At 48.9% G+C, this 16,123-nt stretch overlaps 1 protein-coding gene across 3 annotated transcripts in view; it reads right to left on the bottom strand.

Moving 5' to 3' along the window:
* The window catches only part of LOC118512512 (serine/threonine-protein phosphatase 6 regulatory ankyrin repeat subunit B), a 44,368-nt gene that overhangs the window by 9,781 nt on the left and 18,464 nt on the right, over positions 1–16,123 (bottom strand). For all 3 annotated transcript variants that reach the window (XM_036057030.1, XM_036057029.1, XM_036057031.1), the window contains exons 5-10: positions 11,872–11,988; positions 6,069–6,161; positions 1,506–1,719; positions 1,146–1,441; positions 780–1,082; positions 1–708 (exon numbers count right to left, since the gene is read on the bottom strand). The exon at positions 1–708 is cut by the window's left edge and continues 720 nt beyond it. In XM_036057030.1, the coding sequence (XP_035912923.1) occupies positions 1–708; positions 780–1,082; positions 1,146–1,441; positions 1,506–1,719; positions 6,069–6,161; positions 11,872–11,988 (1,731 nt within the window). The remainder of the gene's footprint in view (positions 709–779; positions 1,083–1,145; positions 1,442–1,505; positions 1,720–6,068; positions 6,162–11,871; positions 11,989–16,123) is intronic.

The following is a 16,123-nucleotide window of genomic DNA, read 5'->3' on the forward strand; positions in this document are numbered from 1 at the left end:
GGCCGCCGCGAGATGGAGCGGCGTCTGCTTCCGCAGCGTGAGGATGTCTACGACCGCATTGTGGTCACGGATCAGGAACTTTACCAGCTCCGAGTACCCGTTCATTGCTGCGAGATGTAGCGCCGTTCGCCCGACTCGTGACTTTGAGTTGATGAACGCCTTGTTCGTGATGAGTGCATCGCAAACCTGCAGGTACCCGTGCTCTGCGGCTAGGTGCAGCGCCGACCGGCCCTCATTGTCGAACACGTCCACCCTGGCATGGTTGGCGAGCAGGTTGTTGACCAGATCCATGTGGCCCCGGTTGCACGCGATCAGCAGCGGCGTCCACCCGACCGACGACTGCCGGTTCATCGCCTTCTGGATGTCCGTCGCCGACATGTGGCTGATCATCTCGGTCAGCACATCGTTGTTGCCGGCGACGGCCACCGCATGAAAGCACGTCTCAAGCGTTGACTTGGTGTTGAGCGCCACATCCGCGCCGCTTTCGAGCAGCATCCGCACGATGTCCCGATCGCCGTTCGGCTTCTTCACCTCGTCCTTCGTCACCTGGCAGGCGTAGTGCAGTGCGGTCGCCCCGTCCTCGTTGGTGAAGTTCAGATAGTTCCGCAGCACCTCCTTCCCGTGCTTCATCATCACGAAGTCGATCAGATGCTTCACGATCTGCGGATGGCAGTTTCGTGCTCCCAGATGGAGCGGCGTTTCACCAACCTGCAAAACGTATCGACCGAGGGCACACGTTAGACACTTGGTACCGTGAGCAGGCCCAATCAATCACTCACGTTAGACTTAATCAGTGGATCGCCGTTGTCTTCGAGCAGTAGGTCGAGCGTTAGTACGTTCCCGTTTTTTGCGGCCACGTGGACAGGCGTTTGACCGTCGTCGGTAGTTTTGTTGGCACCTGCTCCGGACTTTAGCAACATCAACGCGCACCGGTCACCGTCCCGGACGCGTGCCGCTATGTGCAGTGGCGTCTCCCGCAACCGTCCGCCCCGGACGTGTACCTCGGCACCGAACCCGAGCAGCGTTTCCACCACGGCCGGTTTGGCCGATTGAACAGCAATGTGTAAGGCAGTGTAGTGATCCTAGCGAACAAAGCAAGCGATAAATCCCGATCTTCCGTATAACAGTCCGGCACCGACACTTACATTCGTTGGGACGTCCACTTTTTCACCCTTGTTCAGCAGCGTACTGATAATACCCACGTGGCCGTACTTGGCCGCGGTGTGGATACTACGTGCACCTCCCTTGTTTGGCATATGAAGATAGACACCCTTGCGAAACAACGTCGTTGCACACTCGGCATGACCGTTCAGTGAGGCGATATGCATCAGTGTACTACCATCCTTGGTTCGTTCGTAGATACTGGCCCGATACTTGTCGGCCAGAATTTCAATGATTGACGCATGTCCATTTTCAGCTGCCAGATGCATCGGTGTACGATCTGCAATGGAGACGGAAGCGTGTTAGGGGTGAGGCTGCACCGGATCATCCACCCAAAAACTTACCCTGAAAGTCGGTGATTGCTGCCGAGGCACGCACGGTGTAGAAGTATTTCACCATCGCTTCATCGCCCTCGGCCGCCGCAATGTGGAGTGCAGTTTGACCTTCGCCGTTCTGCACGTCCACGTTGGCACCGTAGTCGATGAGTATTCGGGCCATCTCGACGTCCTTCCGTCGGGCGGCCAAATGCAGTGCCGTGTCGCCATTGGTAGTTGTGGCCTGTTGCACACACGACGATGTTTGACAGCACCAGATAAAGAAATAAAAACACACAAGCGCGGGAAGATACGAGAGAAACAAAAGTAGGATGGGAAAAAGGAACACCTGATTAGTAAGACACAAACTGGACATCGTTTCACTGGAGGTTAATACTACAAGAACAGTTCAACACCACACATCTTCATTACTTCATCCACCACATCCAATATGAAGCCCCAGCGTCGACGCATACTTCCTGGTTCCTGGATGATGTTAGGCCAATGATGATCTTACTAGTGATGTGCGTCGATGAAACGATCACTTGAATGAGTTAAATATCTACCAATTGCTCTCAGGACGTCTGGACAATTTTGTAGTATTTTTAGCTTCAGATCCAATTCACTGCCGTTATTCACTTGTTCAGCAAAATTATGCAACATCTTGCACACTACGGGTCGGCGAGACGTCTCTCGCGTACCTGCCGTACGAACCTACTCGCGGCGAATGCATTGTGCAACTGCAACGCCCGCTCCAGAAGCGTTGTCCAGCCAGCATTAGCCGCTACGGTGTCCTGTCGTCATCGTTTTTCGTGCGTCCTGTGCTGAATCCATGTTCTGGGTCAGTCGCTCTGATGCGCTCTGGAGGAGCTAAAAGCATATGTTTATGTACTCGAGTGATTGTTTATATTTAAAGGTGCTCGAGGAACGAGTGGGAGTCTCCCGTTGTTGTGGTTGTTGTTTGCTCTCGGTCCGAGGCTTGATTGGAACAGAGCATGACTGACTATCCGCCCGTAGGTGGTATATGTGTTTTATCACCGCCGTTGACCGGCGCAGGCTTTTCCGCTTTCTATTCGGTCATCCGTCTTTCTTGGCATTATGCAGTGCCGAGGATCTTCAGTTTTTGTTGCGTCTGTGAAGGCCCGTAGGCCAATGGGGGGGGACTCAAATGCATTCGACTTGACAAAGGAATGGCTAACGGAACTTCGTTGACATGTCACTTGGGGTTCCGCTTTTTTGTGTGTGTTTTGCTACCATTTCCGGCATAAGTCCGGCATTCGTACGTAGACCGTTCCTCAGCTGCCTCTTGTTGACTGCTTACTGGAGTAGCTCATCCTCGGAGGAAAAAACAACCAACACAGTCCGCAAGGAATCCATGTAAGTAATTGTTCCTGTTATCCGCTGATTGGGCTTCGGCTTTCATAACTAGCTCGCAACGGGCAACGAGACCACGTGTGAGACCACCACTCCAGCCAACTCCACCCAGCACTGATGACGAATGGGATATTCTCGTGTGTTTTTTTTCTCTCGGAAGTTCCTTCATTCTGCACACCTTCTACAGGACGAAGCGAACAGAAGCCTATCGCGATATCAGCTGACATGGTGCTGATTTATAAGGTGAAGGTTTCGGTTGCATTGGCTCCGAAACGGTTTCAGCATTCCTCAATTCGATGTCGCTTGGTGATCTCTGCCTCCTCGTTTGCCGTGACTTGTGTGTCGCGACTTCTGCCTAAGAGTGTCACTATAGTACGAAAGCAAGGGACGACAAAAAAAAACCGACCAAGGATACCGGTCCACGATTCCACGGTGCACACCCGTCGTCGAAGGTGTCGGAAAACGAGGACACTAAAGCGAGTGTAAGGTGTTTTTTGGAAGGGGAAATAAACTCATCGGTGCTTGCGAAAACTGAACGCCACTACACACTACGGCATACAATCGAGAAGTTGAAGTTCAAGTCGCACGTCACAGGTGCGGTGGGGTAGCTCAAGCGTGTAGGGTTTCGGTGCATGGAGCAGGACAAATTAGCACACCAAGGTGATTGGAGTAGGCGCGACAAAAGCTTTCCAGCTGGTGTCCTTGCTGGCGGTTGGTATCGGAATGGTGAGGACGAGTAGAGATAGCATTCCGAGGCTTTTTAAGGATTGGGTTTTTCTTAAGGATTATCCACAGTAGCTTCAACCCATTGAGAACTTATTATTTTTGTAACGAACTCAGGTGTGTTATGTAGAGTAGGGAATATTCTAATGTACTTGAGGGACATGACATGACAACTTCAGCTGTTTTTATTAAACATGTTGTCTCATTGCGGTCTTCAAGTGGACCGTGCGAGTCAATCAAAGAATCCGATCAGATGTACTAGACTTTGGGATACATTAGCTCAATTATTATCATAAGGATTCTATCAGTAAACTCTGCGAATTTTAAATTTATTTGAAGTGGCTGTGAAGTCTCTAATGATAACACGTCGATTGGAACAGGTGGCTCTAGAATTTTTGATAACCTGGTGGGGCCAAAACCTCATTAAACAAAGTCCTCAAATTGAACATACAGATCACAGTCCCTTATCATAAAAGAGCTCCAATGCTTCAAACTTTTACTAGCGCTTAATAATACAAAGTTAACAAAGTTGACAGCTGAGCCAATATTATAACTAACTTTTTTTGCAACTGGGCTCCCTAAATCTCGCTCACTTTAAACATCCTTCTTGTACACGGGGCTCTATAAAAAAATGGTAATTAAACCCCATTATCAAACGAAAAAAGCTACCACACGGTTCAATGAACCTTCCCAACGGTTATTATATCGTTATAATTAGAAAAACAAGCACCGCAAGCAGCAATTCAGCAAACCTCAAGCTCTAAAATATTTAATCGACGACTCGAGACATCCCCGTTTGATGATAGCGCCATCATTTCTTCTGGCACCGGAAGTGATGTTTCTAATTATTGAGGCCTCCATTTCCCCAGCAAGAAAGTCCCAGCAAGAGCCGAAAAACTTTGACTTGAAACCATTTTCCCCCCACCAAAACACTTTGGTTAGATATAATCACTCCTCTTCTCGGCACCCCGGGTGTCTCCTACAATGTTGATGATCAGCTGCCTACAAAAACTAAATGTAAAACACTCACAAATTAATCTACACCAGTCCACCACGGTTGTTTGCTGCGCCCGGTTACCGACATCGAGCCCCCCAACATGGTCCAACAAAACCATTGAAGTTTACTAAACGATCCGGGGTCCGGGGTTGGGGCGCGAAGAGCAGTGACGCAAAATGGATTGTTTGCGCGGAACCGATATTCCGATAGGCGCCAGTTTTAAAATTCCTTCAAACCAGCGTGTGGTGTGGACAGACGACGACGACGACGACTTCCATCGGTGCGATGTTGCTTTCCCTTTTTAGTCTGCACAACATTTGTACAACGGTGCACAACGATTTTGAAGGTAACGGTGACCGTCCCGAACTTGGGCCATGGGAGGAGGAAGGGCTGGCTTTTTGGAAAACAAACACAACTTCACTTCAGCAAAACAGCGACAGAACCGTGGCAGCAACATTGAACAATCTTGCTGGTGTTTGGCTTCTCGTTTTTTTGCTTTCTGCCGTTTCGCTGTTATATTTCGCAAATTCACATTCACGGTTGTGATGGACGAGAACGGTGGGCGAGAAGAGCGACCACGGTGACGGTGGAGGTGAAGTCCCGGACGAGTGGCACACAAAAAATCAATCATTCCAGGGCCAAATCTGGGTCCGCAAGCTACGACGCGATTCGTGTGATTTTGACTTCCGAACACTACACGGAATGCAATAACTAGGCACAGATACACACACACGCACACAGAAATACAACACCCAACAAATCCGAAAAGGCTTTTGTCACGGACGAAGATCAACAGAGCTCACCGAACACTGCTCTGGCACATGGCACCTGCGGAGACTACAATGTGGGGTCGCAGGTACTTCAGGTAAACATGGGCTGGCTGCACTGAACTGCACAGGATGCATTTATCGACGCGTTCACAACTGGTTCACATTTAATCACAAGCACACTGTGTCCGGGGTGTTTGTGTTACTGACCCTGTTTGTAACACTCTTCATACTCCAGCAGACGCGATACACACATTAGAGCCATTGATTGACGGGTGTTTCGCATACCATCCTCCTTTTCACACCACAAGTTCCGATGCACAAAGCTTGTTACGTAATCGTGCTGAATGCAGTTGGACTCTGCTTGGGGTAGAGATGCGGCTTCAGGACATCTTCACGGCACTCAAGCATTAATCTCCAATTTGGACGAGCTGTTGGGTGTGAGATGCAGAAGCGTTTGGCAACTAGTGATATCTCTACCTGGTGCACTCAGATGCAACTCAATTTTGCTAGTGATGTGGAAAAGCGACACACAAACACACCTCTTGGAGCACAAACACACAGACACACGAACACGTGCTCGAACACTCTCTCACACACACACATTGGGCATAAGGAAATGAGCTTGATTTATCTCATTCAGCCAAACACTCAGGACACTTGAAGCATTCAAGCAGGAGCTCACCAAACACCGTCCCGCGCACAGGACCGCACCACACCGCCTTCACTCACCTTCAGCTGATCCGCCGTCTGGGATGAAAGTAGCTCCCTGCACATCGACTGGTTGCCAGCCTCGACGGCCAGCAGTAGCGGGATCTTGCCTTTCTGTAAAAAATTATGCCTTACAATCTCTTTCCACGTAGCGGCCCGCCGGCGCTGTCTCCGGCGGTAGGTCAGCGAGGCAAACATGGTGGAAAGCTTGTGCACCCCGGTGCCCCGTTCCCGCTCCCGTTCCCGGCCGCCGGGACGTACGGGGTCCGGCCGGCGACGTTGCGAGGAACGGCGCCTACTGCTGCTGTTGCTGGTGGTGCTGCTGCCATTTCGCGTGCTGAGGTTGCTGATGCTGGTGCGGCCATGGCCGCTGCCGCTGGTCCGTCTCGCACCCTGGTCGGCGGCCGGTGCAACGGTCAGCAAGCTCCGGTCCCCGGTCCCGGTCGGCTGTGTACCCCGCGTATTTACCTCGGTTGCGCTGTTGGCGAACGCGGCGGAGAAGGAGGCCGCGGTCAGTTCGGTCGGCGATTTCGTTGGCGTGCGGGGCGAGCTACCGTCCGTCGAGGCACGGTCGGTCTGCTCCGCCTGGCTGATGATGGCCGCCTTGATCGGGTTGAACTTCGCGTACTTTGACTGTACATTCTGGAAGCGCTTGCCAAAGTTGGACATGGTCCTACCGTACCCACTGTCATATTTAAACTACTGATGCGCGCAATTTCGTACCGATTTGCCTTGGCTTCGGGGGCCTTCGGAACCTCCAAACAGCGCCTCACCATCCCTCCCCCCACAAAAGGAATATCCAATAAAACCTCTACAATAACAACACCGAACAGTCCTTCGAAACGCGATTCACGCGAATCTTCCTCGCACACCAGAAGGAAGAAGTGGCCGGGTGGGTGAGGAAGTGCGAGCGAGCGAAAGATAAGCACCAAAGGACGGAAGGAAACGACGGCACTATCCCGCCGGCACTATACCGCCCGGTCGCCCTCGAATCGTTCGAAACATCGCGGCTGCTCGCTGTGTGCGAACCATTCGGAGCTAGACTCCATTCGCCATAGCATTCGTTTCCAATCGTAATCACGGCCAGCCTGCCAAATGACGTACCAATATTGCCGTACCGCTTGTGCCAGTGTTGGTGGAAGCATCACCAAAGCCTCACTAAACAAACGCGCTGGAATAATGATATTCCGTACCGGGCGGGGTAGCCAAACGCCGATGATAGGCTCCAAGGTACCATGGGTCGGTGGGTTATTATAAGGATATTTAATTTTCACCCCAACACCAGCTTCACACCTTCGTCTAGGAACGGCGCCCACCCGAAACCCTACTTCAGACAATCCAGACAGCTCAAGAAACGTTCGAGTCGGGCAACTGTTCAAATACTGCCAACACCTCCGCTTGCAGCGTTGCGGAGCAAAGAACGACTTTTGCATTAAAATAGCTGCAATTTAGCACATAATTCTGCAGACTATAGGAGGACCACATACATTCCGGCGCGTTTGCATGCATACAGCGACTATTCGCACCGACTATCTTAACCGTTTGCCCGAGCTCCGGGCAATATCCGCACGCTCGGAACTCGCTTGGATCGAACTTTATTCCACGGCATAAATGCCGCCAGCAACACCTCCCCAAACACGTGAAAGAAGTACTCCAAGGGGCGAACCACACACACACAAAAATAATACAAATCTTGACACAATTCACTAGCTGGGCAGATGTGGCAGACTCGAGAGACACCGAAACGAGCACCATAAACACAGTCAGGTCCTCTGGCCTGAGTCCTCCTCCAAAAAAAACACTCTTTGCCTTCATACACGTGCATATTCGGCAAACTTTCGCGAACCTTTGGTTGTCGGTGATAGTGTGTCGCCGCACTTCTTCGTCCGTTCGCTACAAACCCTCCCTTCGATCAGCTATCAGCTGAAATGTTTATTGCAGCCCTGGGTTCGGGATGTGGGTCGTACGTAGAAATTGTACTCCCCCGGATATGTATATGAAGATCTCCCAGTATTCGTTGGGCCGACGAATAGATTGCAAACCTTCACGCAATGGTGGTCCCGCACGAAAGCGTTCGCACCGTCGGACAGGGAAAAGTAAGAGATATCGTAACACACCTTCAACCTTCAACACAGCCGGAATAGAACCACGGAACCGCAACCATTGGGAAACCCCGGTAGGTGCTTTAACGGTACAGCAGATAGCGAGAGTGCTTAGCGTTGTGGGAATGGCAGGGCAGGTTTCGTACCTGGTCTCGGTAGAGCAGCTCGGCGTTAGGTTTCGCAGTACCACGGTAGGAAGATCGCAACGGACGCGGTTTCATCGCGCGCGCGCTCTCCTAGACTGTCACCTTACTACTGGTGGTGTGATCGAATTGTCACACGGTCCATGTGCGGATGAATAGTAGTAACAGGTTACTTTGCCTGGTCCTTGCGGGTCGCCCAACCGCGCACGCCATATGCAAACACCTTGCCAAGATGACTGTCTCACTCTGTACCACGTGTCTCGGTGCAAGGAACTTATGCAAAGGCTATATGCATCTTTATTGTTTCGTTGAAAGAAACAATCGGGGCGGATGGGAGGAGGAGTGGGCAATAAAATTATAAATTGCATTTTATTTATGAAAATCCTTCCCAATTCACAATTCTTCACCTACATTCTCGAACGCAATCGAAGAGAAGTGACACCCTCGCAACTATTGGGTGCACGCGAAAGTCATGTCGTTTTTGAAGGAATGTTAGTTGGGGTAGCTTCGTTCAGTATCCCATGTGTGTTCATGTATCCCAGGCATATCAAAGCCCAACAGATCTTCGCTTGTCTAAAATCGTGTCAGGACATTTCTGTGTTATAAGCTGCCTCATGATGCAAAGCTTACAAACATCCAATTCCATCCAAAAGAACCGATAGAACTTACAACAGCTCCTAATCCAGCCAGCCCCCCCTATAAACTTATAGTAAGAATAAAGAAAAGCGTTCCAGGAAGAGCAACACGAACTGGCACCACCGCTTCAGCAATGTGCAACAGGCACGCTCGCACCGGTCTTCCGGTTTCGTGCAAAGGCGCAAAGTCCAGCAACAACTTCGGCCGGATCTTAATTACAGGGCAACGCTACTGACCTAAAATGGAACTCGCTAACTTATGACCAACCTGTAGGTGAGAGCGCCTGACAGAAAATACACCTTCTTGCAGTGAGTGCGAAAAAACACGAGCCCGCTACTGAGCGTGTCGGTTGAATTCGTCAATGGGTTTTACTTTGCCTTAGGTGAGACCCTTCCGTGCAAGGCCGTGGAATGGTGTTTCCATGTGCGCCGTTGCCCGAGACGCTACTCCCGTGGCCATTATTGATGTTCCACTGGCATACGTGGCGAATGTCATAAATTGTTTTTCCTACTATTTATTGCTATTGATCCAACCGCACGGTAATCGCACAGTCTGGTAAGCGTTCCCGCTCGGGCTTGGCCGAGCCCGTAAGAGTCCTGTAGCTTTAGAGTCTGATGTGAGTATCTTTGAACGATTCAGCCTATTACTGATGGTTAAATTCTAGTTAAAAAAACCTTTTTCCTTAACAAATCAGATTTAATGGCATACAAGTTTAAGAGCTCAATGTTATTCCTAATACTCCATAAATCGCGAATTCAATCCAATTTCTCTAACAACAACCCATTCACCAACTGGACCCTGATTGATATGCTCGCCCCACCACACGGTGCAGAATATCGATTTTACGCTTCCTCATCAATCATTTGGCATTGCATTGCGATAAATTTTGCCGAAAAACTTTCGCCCCAAGGTGTGGAGTTGCAGGAAGACGTACCAAACAACAAAAACCAACCGGCCACACCTGCTTCACACACTGCTCAACTCATTATGGACGAGCCTGCCTGCTTCGAGGGCACGTTCGAAAGGATGGGGAAAGCGGAAAGCGAAACTAGCGGAAACGCATTCCGAAGGACAATTTCCATAACAACCACACAGGGCCTAACGGATGATCAAAGCGGACTGGCGAGACGAGGAAGAGGGAAAAAAAAGGCAAAACAAAATAAATAAACATCCAGCAACGTGTCGAATCGTGAAGTATTATTGATCGATTCGTGGTTCGGCTTCCGTTCGGTTTCGGTTCGGTTGTTTCCTTGGTGGTGTTGGTAATAGAGGCTAGGTAATTGTCAACGGTTTGCCGTGTTGTAGTGGTGCTGGTATTGTAAAGGAAATGTCGTCAAACGCTTTTCGTCCTATCGCTAGCCGGAACCACTTGACAACACAGATGGACGTTCCGTGCTTATCTACTTCCTGCGTCGATTGTCTGTCTGTATGTGTCTGTACTGACCAATAGCGCTGAGGAATGACCATTCGCTTGCATTACATGATTTACTACGCAAAAGCACAACTGGGTAGGACGAAAATTTCAATGCTTGGCTCAGTAACAAACCTTTTGGAGTGTGTTGAGTTGTTATTGATGGCATTTTGATTAAAAAATTCTAGTTTTTTGTTTAGAGCTGGTCAGTTTAAAATTTCACCAACAAACAAGGCTTCCTTTGGTCAACAAACCACAAAATGTCGCAATTAGTGTCGTACTAACTAACGAGTGGCTTGGTTTAAGTCTAGTGAGTCCCTAAATAGTGAGCATAACCTCAAGGTCACTCAGAAAACGCGAATCAACTCGGCAGACGAGACTCATACAAGAATCACACTGTTCGAAATGTACAGACAGCACATCCGAGCTTCATTGCTGTCTGTGGTAGCATGACCAACCGAGGATGTCCTGAGTACTTCTCTCATGTACAGAATGGAGTAGAAGTAACTGGGAAAACATAAAAATCCACGGATCCGAGCCGATGAGGAAAACATATCGATTTCCAAACATATTGATCCAGATGCTCAATCTCTTTCATTCATATGCTTTCATCTCTTTAGCGTTACCTCCGACTTTATGCGGGAATGGTGACAACTTTCTCTCGCAAAGATGCCTTTCATGTGAGGCAGTAGATCACATCCGAGCGCCAGAGAACTTTTATGAGCTATGATAGCAGTTAGAGATGATCTGAATGCCTGGCTACCTCAACAAAGCCTTCCCAGCGTGGCGTGGAGGACTGTAGTACTTGTCCTAGAGGATCTTTTCGGCTAATAATTTATTAAGTAGTATCTAGGATCGTAAAATAAAAACATCCGGCAACAGGTTCATACAGGACTCATACAGGTTTATGTCTATTCTGGATAATGCATACGGTCTTTGAGATTTCCTCCATGATTTAATAAAGCCGAGCAGAGGAAGCTAAACATTGATCGGCTCTGAATCGCTATGGGCAATATTGAGATTTCCCAGTCCAGTAGTAGTACCCAGAGTACTTGCAAGGTGTCTTCACATAACAACAAATGCATCCAATCCACTGATCGAGCGACTGTAAACGGTGTAATCGTCAATAAATTGTGCAGACACCACCAAAGCCTAGCCATCTGTTTATTCGATATCCATCCAAGGAAACTTAATAGTCAACAATGCAATTTTCCCCGCACTTTAACGTTTTTTGCATTACACCACGAATTGAGGTCGAAAAACTAGTTACTTTTCACTTGTACCCTTCACCCCCCAACACAATGGGGGAATTGAATTTTCACCTCCCAAACTAACTGGCGAACCTTGGAGCACCGCCCGAATCAAATCGTTCACACATAGAAACACCTGTCAATTGTGTCCCAATTTCCGCGCCACTACTTTGTACGGAGCATTTTCCCACCCGCCGAAACCTCTCACCGCATGTTTGCCTCCGCTGAGCTTACCGTCCATCGCACCTTCCAGCGCACCATTTATCGCACTCGCATACTTACACCATCAGTCTTTGTTCGTATGTCCTTACCGGCCGCCGTTAGCAGCGCTCGTAAAATGGCGGTCGCTGTGCCCGTCTGTCTGCTAGCTACCAAATGGACGGCCGTTTGCTGCCGTGACTGTGGATAATGGACGGTGAAAAGCGGCATCAGGCATGGGAAGGATAAAATTACATTGCAATTAGTAACAGGCTTGCTTCCGATATTGGTTGACTTGCTAATTCTACCCCCCTAAAAAAAACTAAGTACGGAAAGCATAATTAAGCACTTTATGTGGTGATTGCTCTCGCACAACACAAGGACGAAATCCACCGGAAATGTGATCGGCATTCGACGGCAGCTCAAATCGGACTGGGCTTGTTTGATCGACGAGCTGTGAGATGAATGCGGTGCACTTACCCCGGCCTGGTCCTGTGGTTGCAGCTGCCCGACGAAGTTTTCATCCTCGAGCAGAAGCTTTTGAAAGAATTTGAAGAAAGCTTCCTCTTTGGCATGTGCTTCCTCTTCGTACGCATTTAGAATCAGTCTCTGGAAGAACATTACATTTGGTGACAGGATGTGGAGAGTGAGTGTGTTGAGTGTTTGTATGTGGAATTTTAATGCACCGCAAAGGATGAATGATTGGATTCGTGTTTGAAGACTTGGTTAAAATAAATGGTTCACTCCTCGATCTAAAATCAAAAGCCAGCCAATTGAGATGCCATCAGAGATTCGGGGGCACAAAACAGAAGCAACAGAACTAAACAAACTCTCAGTTATTCTACACCAAGACACATCAATATAACCTACAGCTACATCCTCGAACGTAAGCTCACGATCGTCACCCGTATCCATCACTTTCTGCACCACCGACTTCATCTTCATTTTCCCTTTTAGCTTATCCATCGCGCACCGGTCAGTAGGCGTTGTCGATTGCACCAGCACCGTCAGACAAAGAAAGCATTCAAACTGCACCACAACACTACAGATCGAAGCGTCCTGCAACATGGCCACCGTTCAACTGATACACTGCCACGTTACACACTCCGGATCGAGAGGTCGAAATGGATGAAATTTCACCCTTACCGATGCCTTCATTATTAGGCGAAAGTTGGTTGCCATTTTAACTGGCACGAGTCCCGCCTCGTTACTCAAGCGGAAACACACAAAACTCCAACCTCAAACCAGTTACATTCTGTCTTCGGCATCGATCTATTGGGCGTATTTACTTCCGTACGAAATCAAACTTTCCAAAAAACCCGCGGCGTCAAACCGATTCGATTAGCTTTGTTGTAACGATGGAGGCGCCTGGTTGTTTCTGTTGCCTGACAAGTCGGCAACCACCAAGCTCTCAAAAAACTAGGTCACCACCGATTGCTTAGCCCTCAGCGAGCGAGAGTTTTGGGATTGGTTTGGTCGTAAATTTTTGACGGTACAATTCTTATTTATATCACTTCCGCTTGCGAATGACTTTTATTAGCTTCGAGATTGCAACGCGTGTCTGTTGCGATAATTCGGTGGTAGCTCGCGAACCAACTAATGTTCACAAAACAAAACCGTATGCTATCACAAAAAAAAACCTCGAATCCTCACTACCAGACCAGGGCGCCTATCACACATCGTCGGGAGCTTCTTCGGGTGGTAATGATGGATGGCCAGCCAACGAAATCACACTGCAGCTACACTTACCCACGTATCCGAGTGATTCAAATCGAGTAGCTTCGCGATCAGCTCCATCCGAACTGAGCGTCGCGCCAAAAAGTCTGCCCGACCGAGTGTGTGACCCCGTCGGTGGTAAGTGGCAAAGTTTGCCAACAAAGTTCGCCGACACCACCGTCAACCGGCTGGTGTGCTTTTGGGTAACGAATTACACCTTAAACCCCTGCCGAAACAGCCATCCGTCACCCGCAGCTCTCGCTCTACTCACTAGAGCCTGGTTGCCTATGAAAGGTGAATGGATTTGTGCTATTTTTTATGCTTCTACTCAAACGAAGGGAATGCTACGTAAAGACGCAAGCAACTGCAAGGCGTGAAGGGACCGACAGGATTTTGCAGCCACACACACGCGCTTCACAATTGGCACAGCTGAGGTTCTCTACTGGGTGGAAATGCTGGCAGTGCCTTCACTCAAATTTGGTGTTAAATGCACCAAAGAAAGCACAGCGAAAGCGTACGTGCCCGTTGACTTTAATCTCTTTCGAAGACACCCCGTGCTCGTGCCGCCTTCCGACATTTATGTTCATGTTTGCCACATGTAGCAAAAGCGTTCCTTTCTTCTAATGGAAGCGTCAGGTCAGGTGGAATAAGCATATCCGAAAAATGCTGCACATACTCACTTTATTGAGAAATGACACGCGGTTGATAGAGGGTAATATAGGGGTTCATGGACGGCAAGTGGTTGGCCCACATTTAGCCAGGCCCATTTTCAAGCCTAAGCTTCAATGCACAGGCGTGTAGGAAGCAATTATTTGAAAACAAAACTAAGGGAATAACAATTTAAACTGCCGTTTGGGTGCATTTCCACAGAGCAAACATTTATGGGTTTGATGTGGTGTTTTGATGTGTTTTACAGATACGTTACATCTATTACAAAGTCATTGAAACAGAAGCTCTAAAAGATTTTTATCTTAATGTACATAATTCCTTATATTAGCTAGACCTATGTTCAAACTATTTAACTGAAATAAATTCTTGTTGCTGAAAGTATGTCTTAAGAGTAAGTGTTTTGTTTTAGAATCAATTCTGACCTGACTACGACTTATTCCCCACTTTATAAAAAAGCCTTGAAGCCTTGAAGAATAAAAAAATAATACTTCACTTACTTACTCACTTATCAGGCGCTACAACCGCTTTGCGGTCTTGGCCTGCTGCAACAATCCTCGATACCGCTCACGGTTCAGCGCCGTCGTCTGCCAATCCGTTATCCCGGCCGTTCTGGCGGACGCATCAACGCCATCACTCCATCTCAATTTGGGCCTACCACGCCTCCTCTGTCCTTGTGGACGGCCTAAAAGGACTTTACGGGCTGGGTCGTCCGGTGTCATTCTCATGACGTGACCAGCCCACCGGAGCCTGGCGAGTCTAATGCGCTGTACGATAGTGAGATCATCATACAGCTCGTAGAGCTCGTCGTTGTAGCGGCTCCTCCATTGTCCTTCCACACATACGGGGCCAAAAATCCTTCTGAGCATCTTCCTCTCGAACGCGGCTAAGAGGGCTTCGTCAGTTTTGGACAGAGTCCATGTCTCAGAGGCGTATGTGAGTACTGGGACTATAAAAGTTCTGTACAGTCCCAGCTTCGTCCGTCGCGACAGGTATTTAGAGTGGAGAAGTTTCCTCAGGCTGTAGTATGACCGGTTGGCAGCCAGCACCCGTGCGCGTAACTCAACATCAATGTTGTTGTCGGTGCTGACTTTTGACCCCAGATAGGTGAAGTTTTGGACGACTTCGAAGGTGCGGTCACCTATCTGTACATCACCCCTGCGTAAATCAGTGTTTGTTAGCAGGGCCGCTGGTGGTGCCACCATCATTTTGGTTTTCGCCTCGTTAATCTCCAACCCGAGGTTCTGTGCCGCACGCTCGATCCTTTGATAAGCTTCTGCTACATAGGAGAGCCTCAAACCAATGATGTCTATGTCATCAGCGTATGCCAGGATCTGGATTGACTTATAGAAGATGGTCCCCGAAGTTTCCACCTCTGAGTCACGGATGGCTCTCTCTAGCGCCAGGTTGAAGAGGAGACAGGCGAGCCCATCTCCCTGGCGCAGGCCCTTGGTGGTAGCAAAGGGCCCTGAGAGTTTTCCATCCACCTTCACCTGGCATGTGATGTTGGCCATTGTCATTCGTACAAGCCTGGTAAGCTTGGCCGGGATTCCAAAAGAGCTCATTGCGTCGTACAGTTTTACCCTGGCTATGCTGTCATAGGCGGCTTTGAAATCAATGAAGAGATGGTAGGAGTGGAGCTGTTGCTCCGCCATCTTCTCCAAGATTTGCCGCATCGTGAAGATCTGGTCAGTGGTTGATTTTCCGTTTCGGAATCCTCTCTGATAGTTTCCGACTATCTCTTCAACGAATGGGACAAGTCGATCTTGTAAGATTAGGGAGAAGATCTTGTAGGCGGTATTCAACACCGTAATACCCCTGTAGTTGCTGCACTCTAGCCTGTCTCCCTTCTTGTATATAGGATAGATGATGCCAAGATTCCAATCACAAGGCATCGATTCGCTATCCCATACCTCAGTAATAATTTGATGAATTTCCTGTTCGAGTGCTGCAC

The sequence above is a fragment of the Anopheles stephensi genome, chromosome 3 (assembly GCF_013141755.1).
Source record: "Anopheles stephensi strain Indian chromosome 3, UCI_ANSTEP_V1.0, whole genome shotgun sequence".
In the NCBI taxonomy this organism is placed as follows: domain Eukaryota; kingdom Metazoa; phylum Arthropoda; class Insecta; order Diptera; family Culicidae; genus Anopheles; species Anopheles stephensi.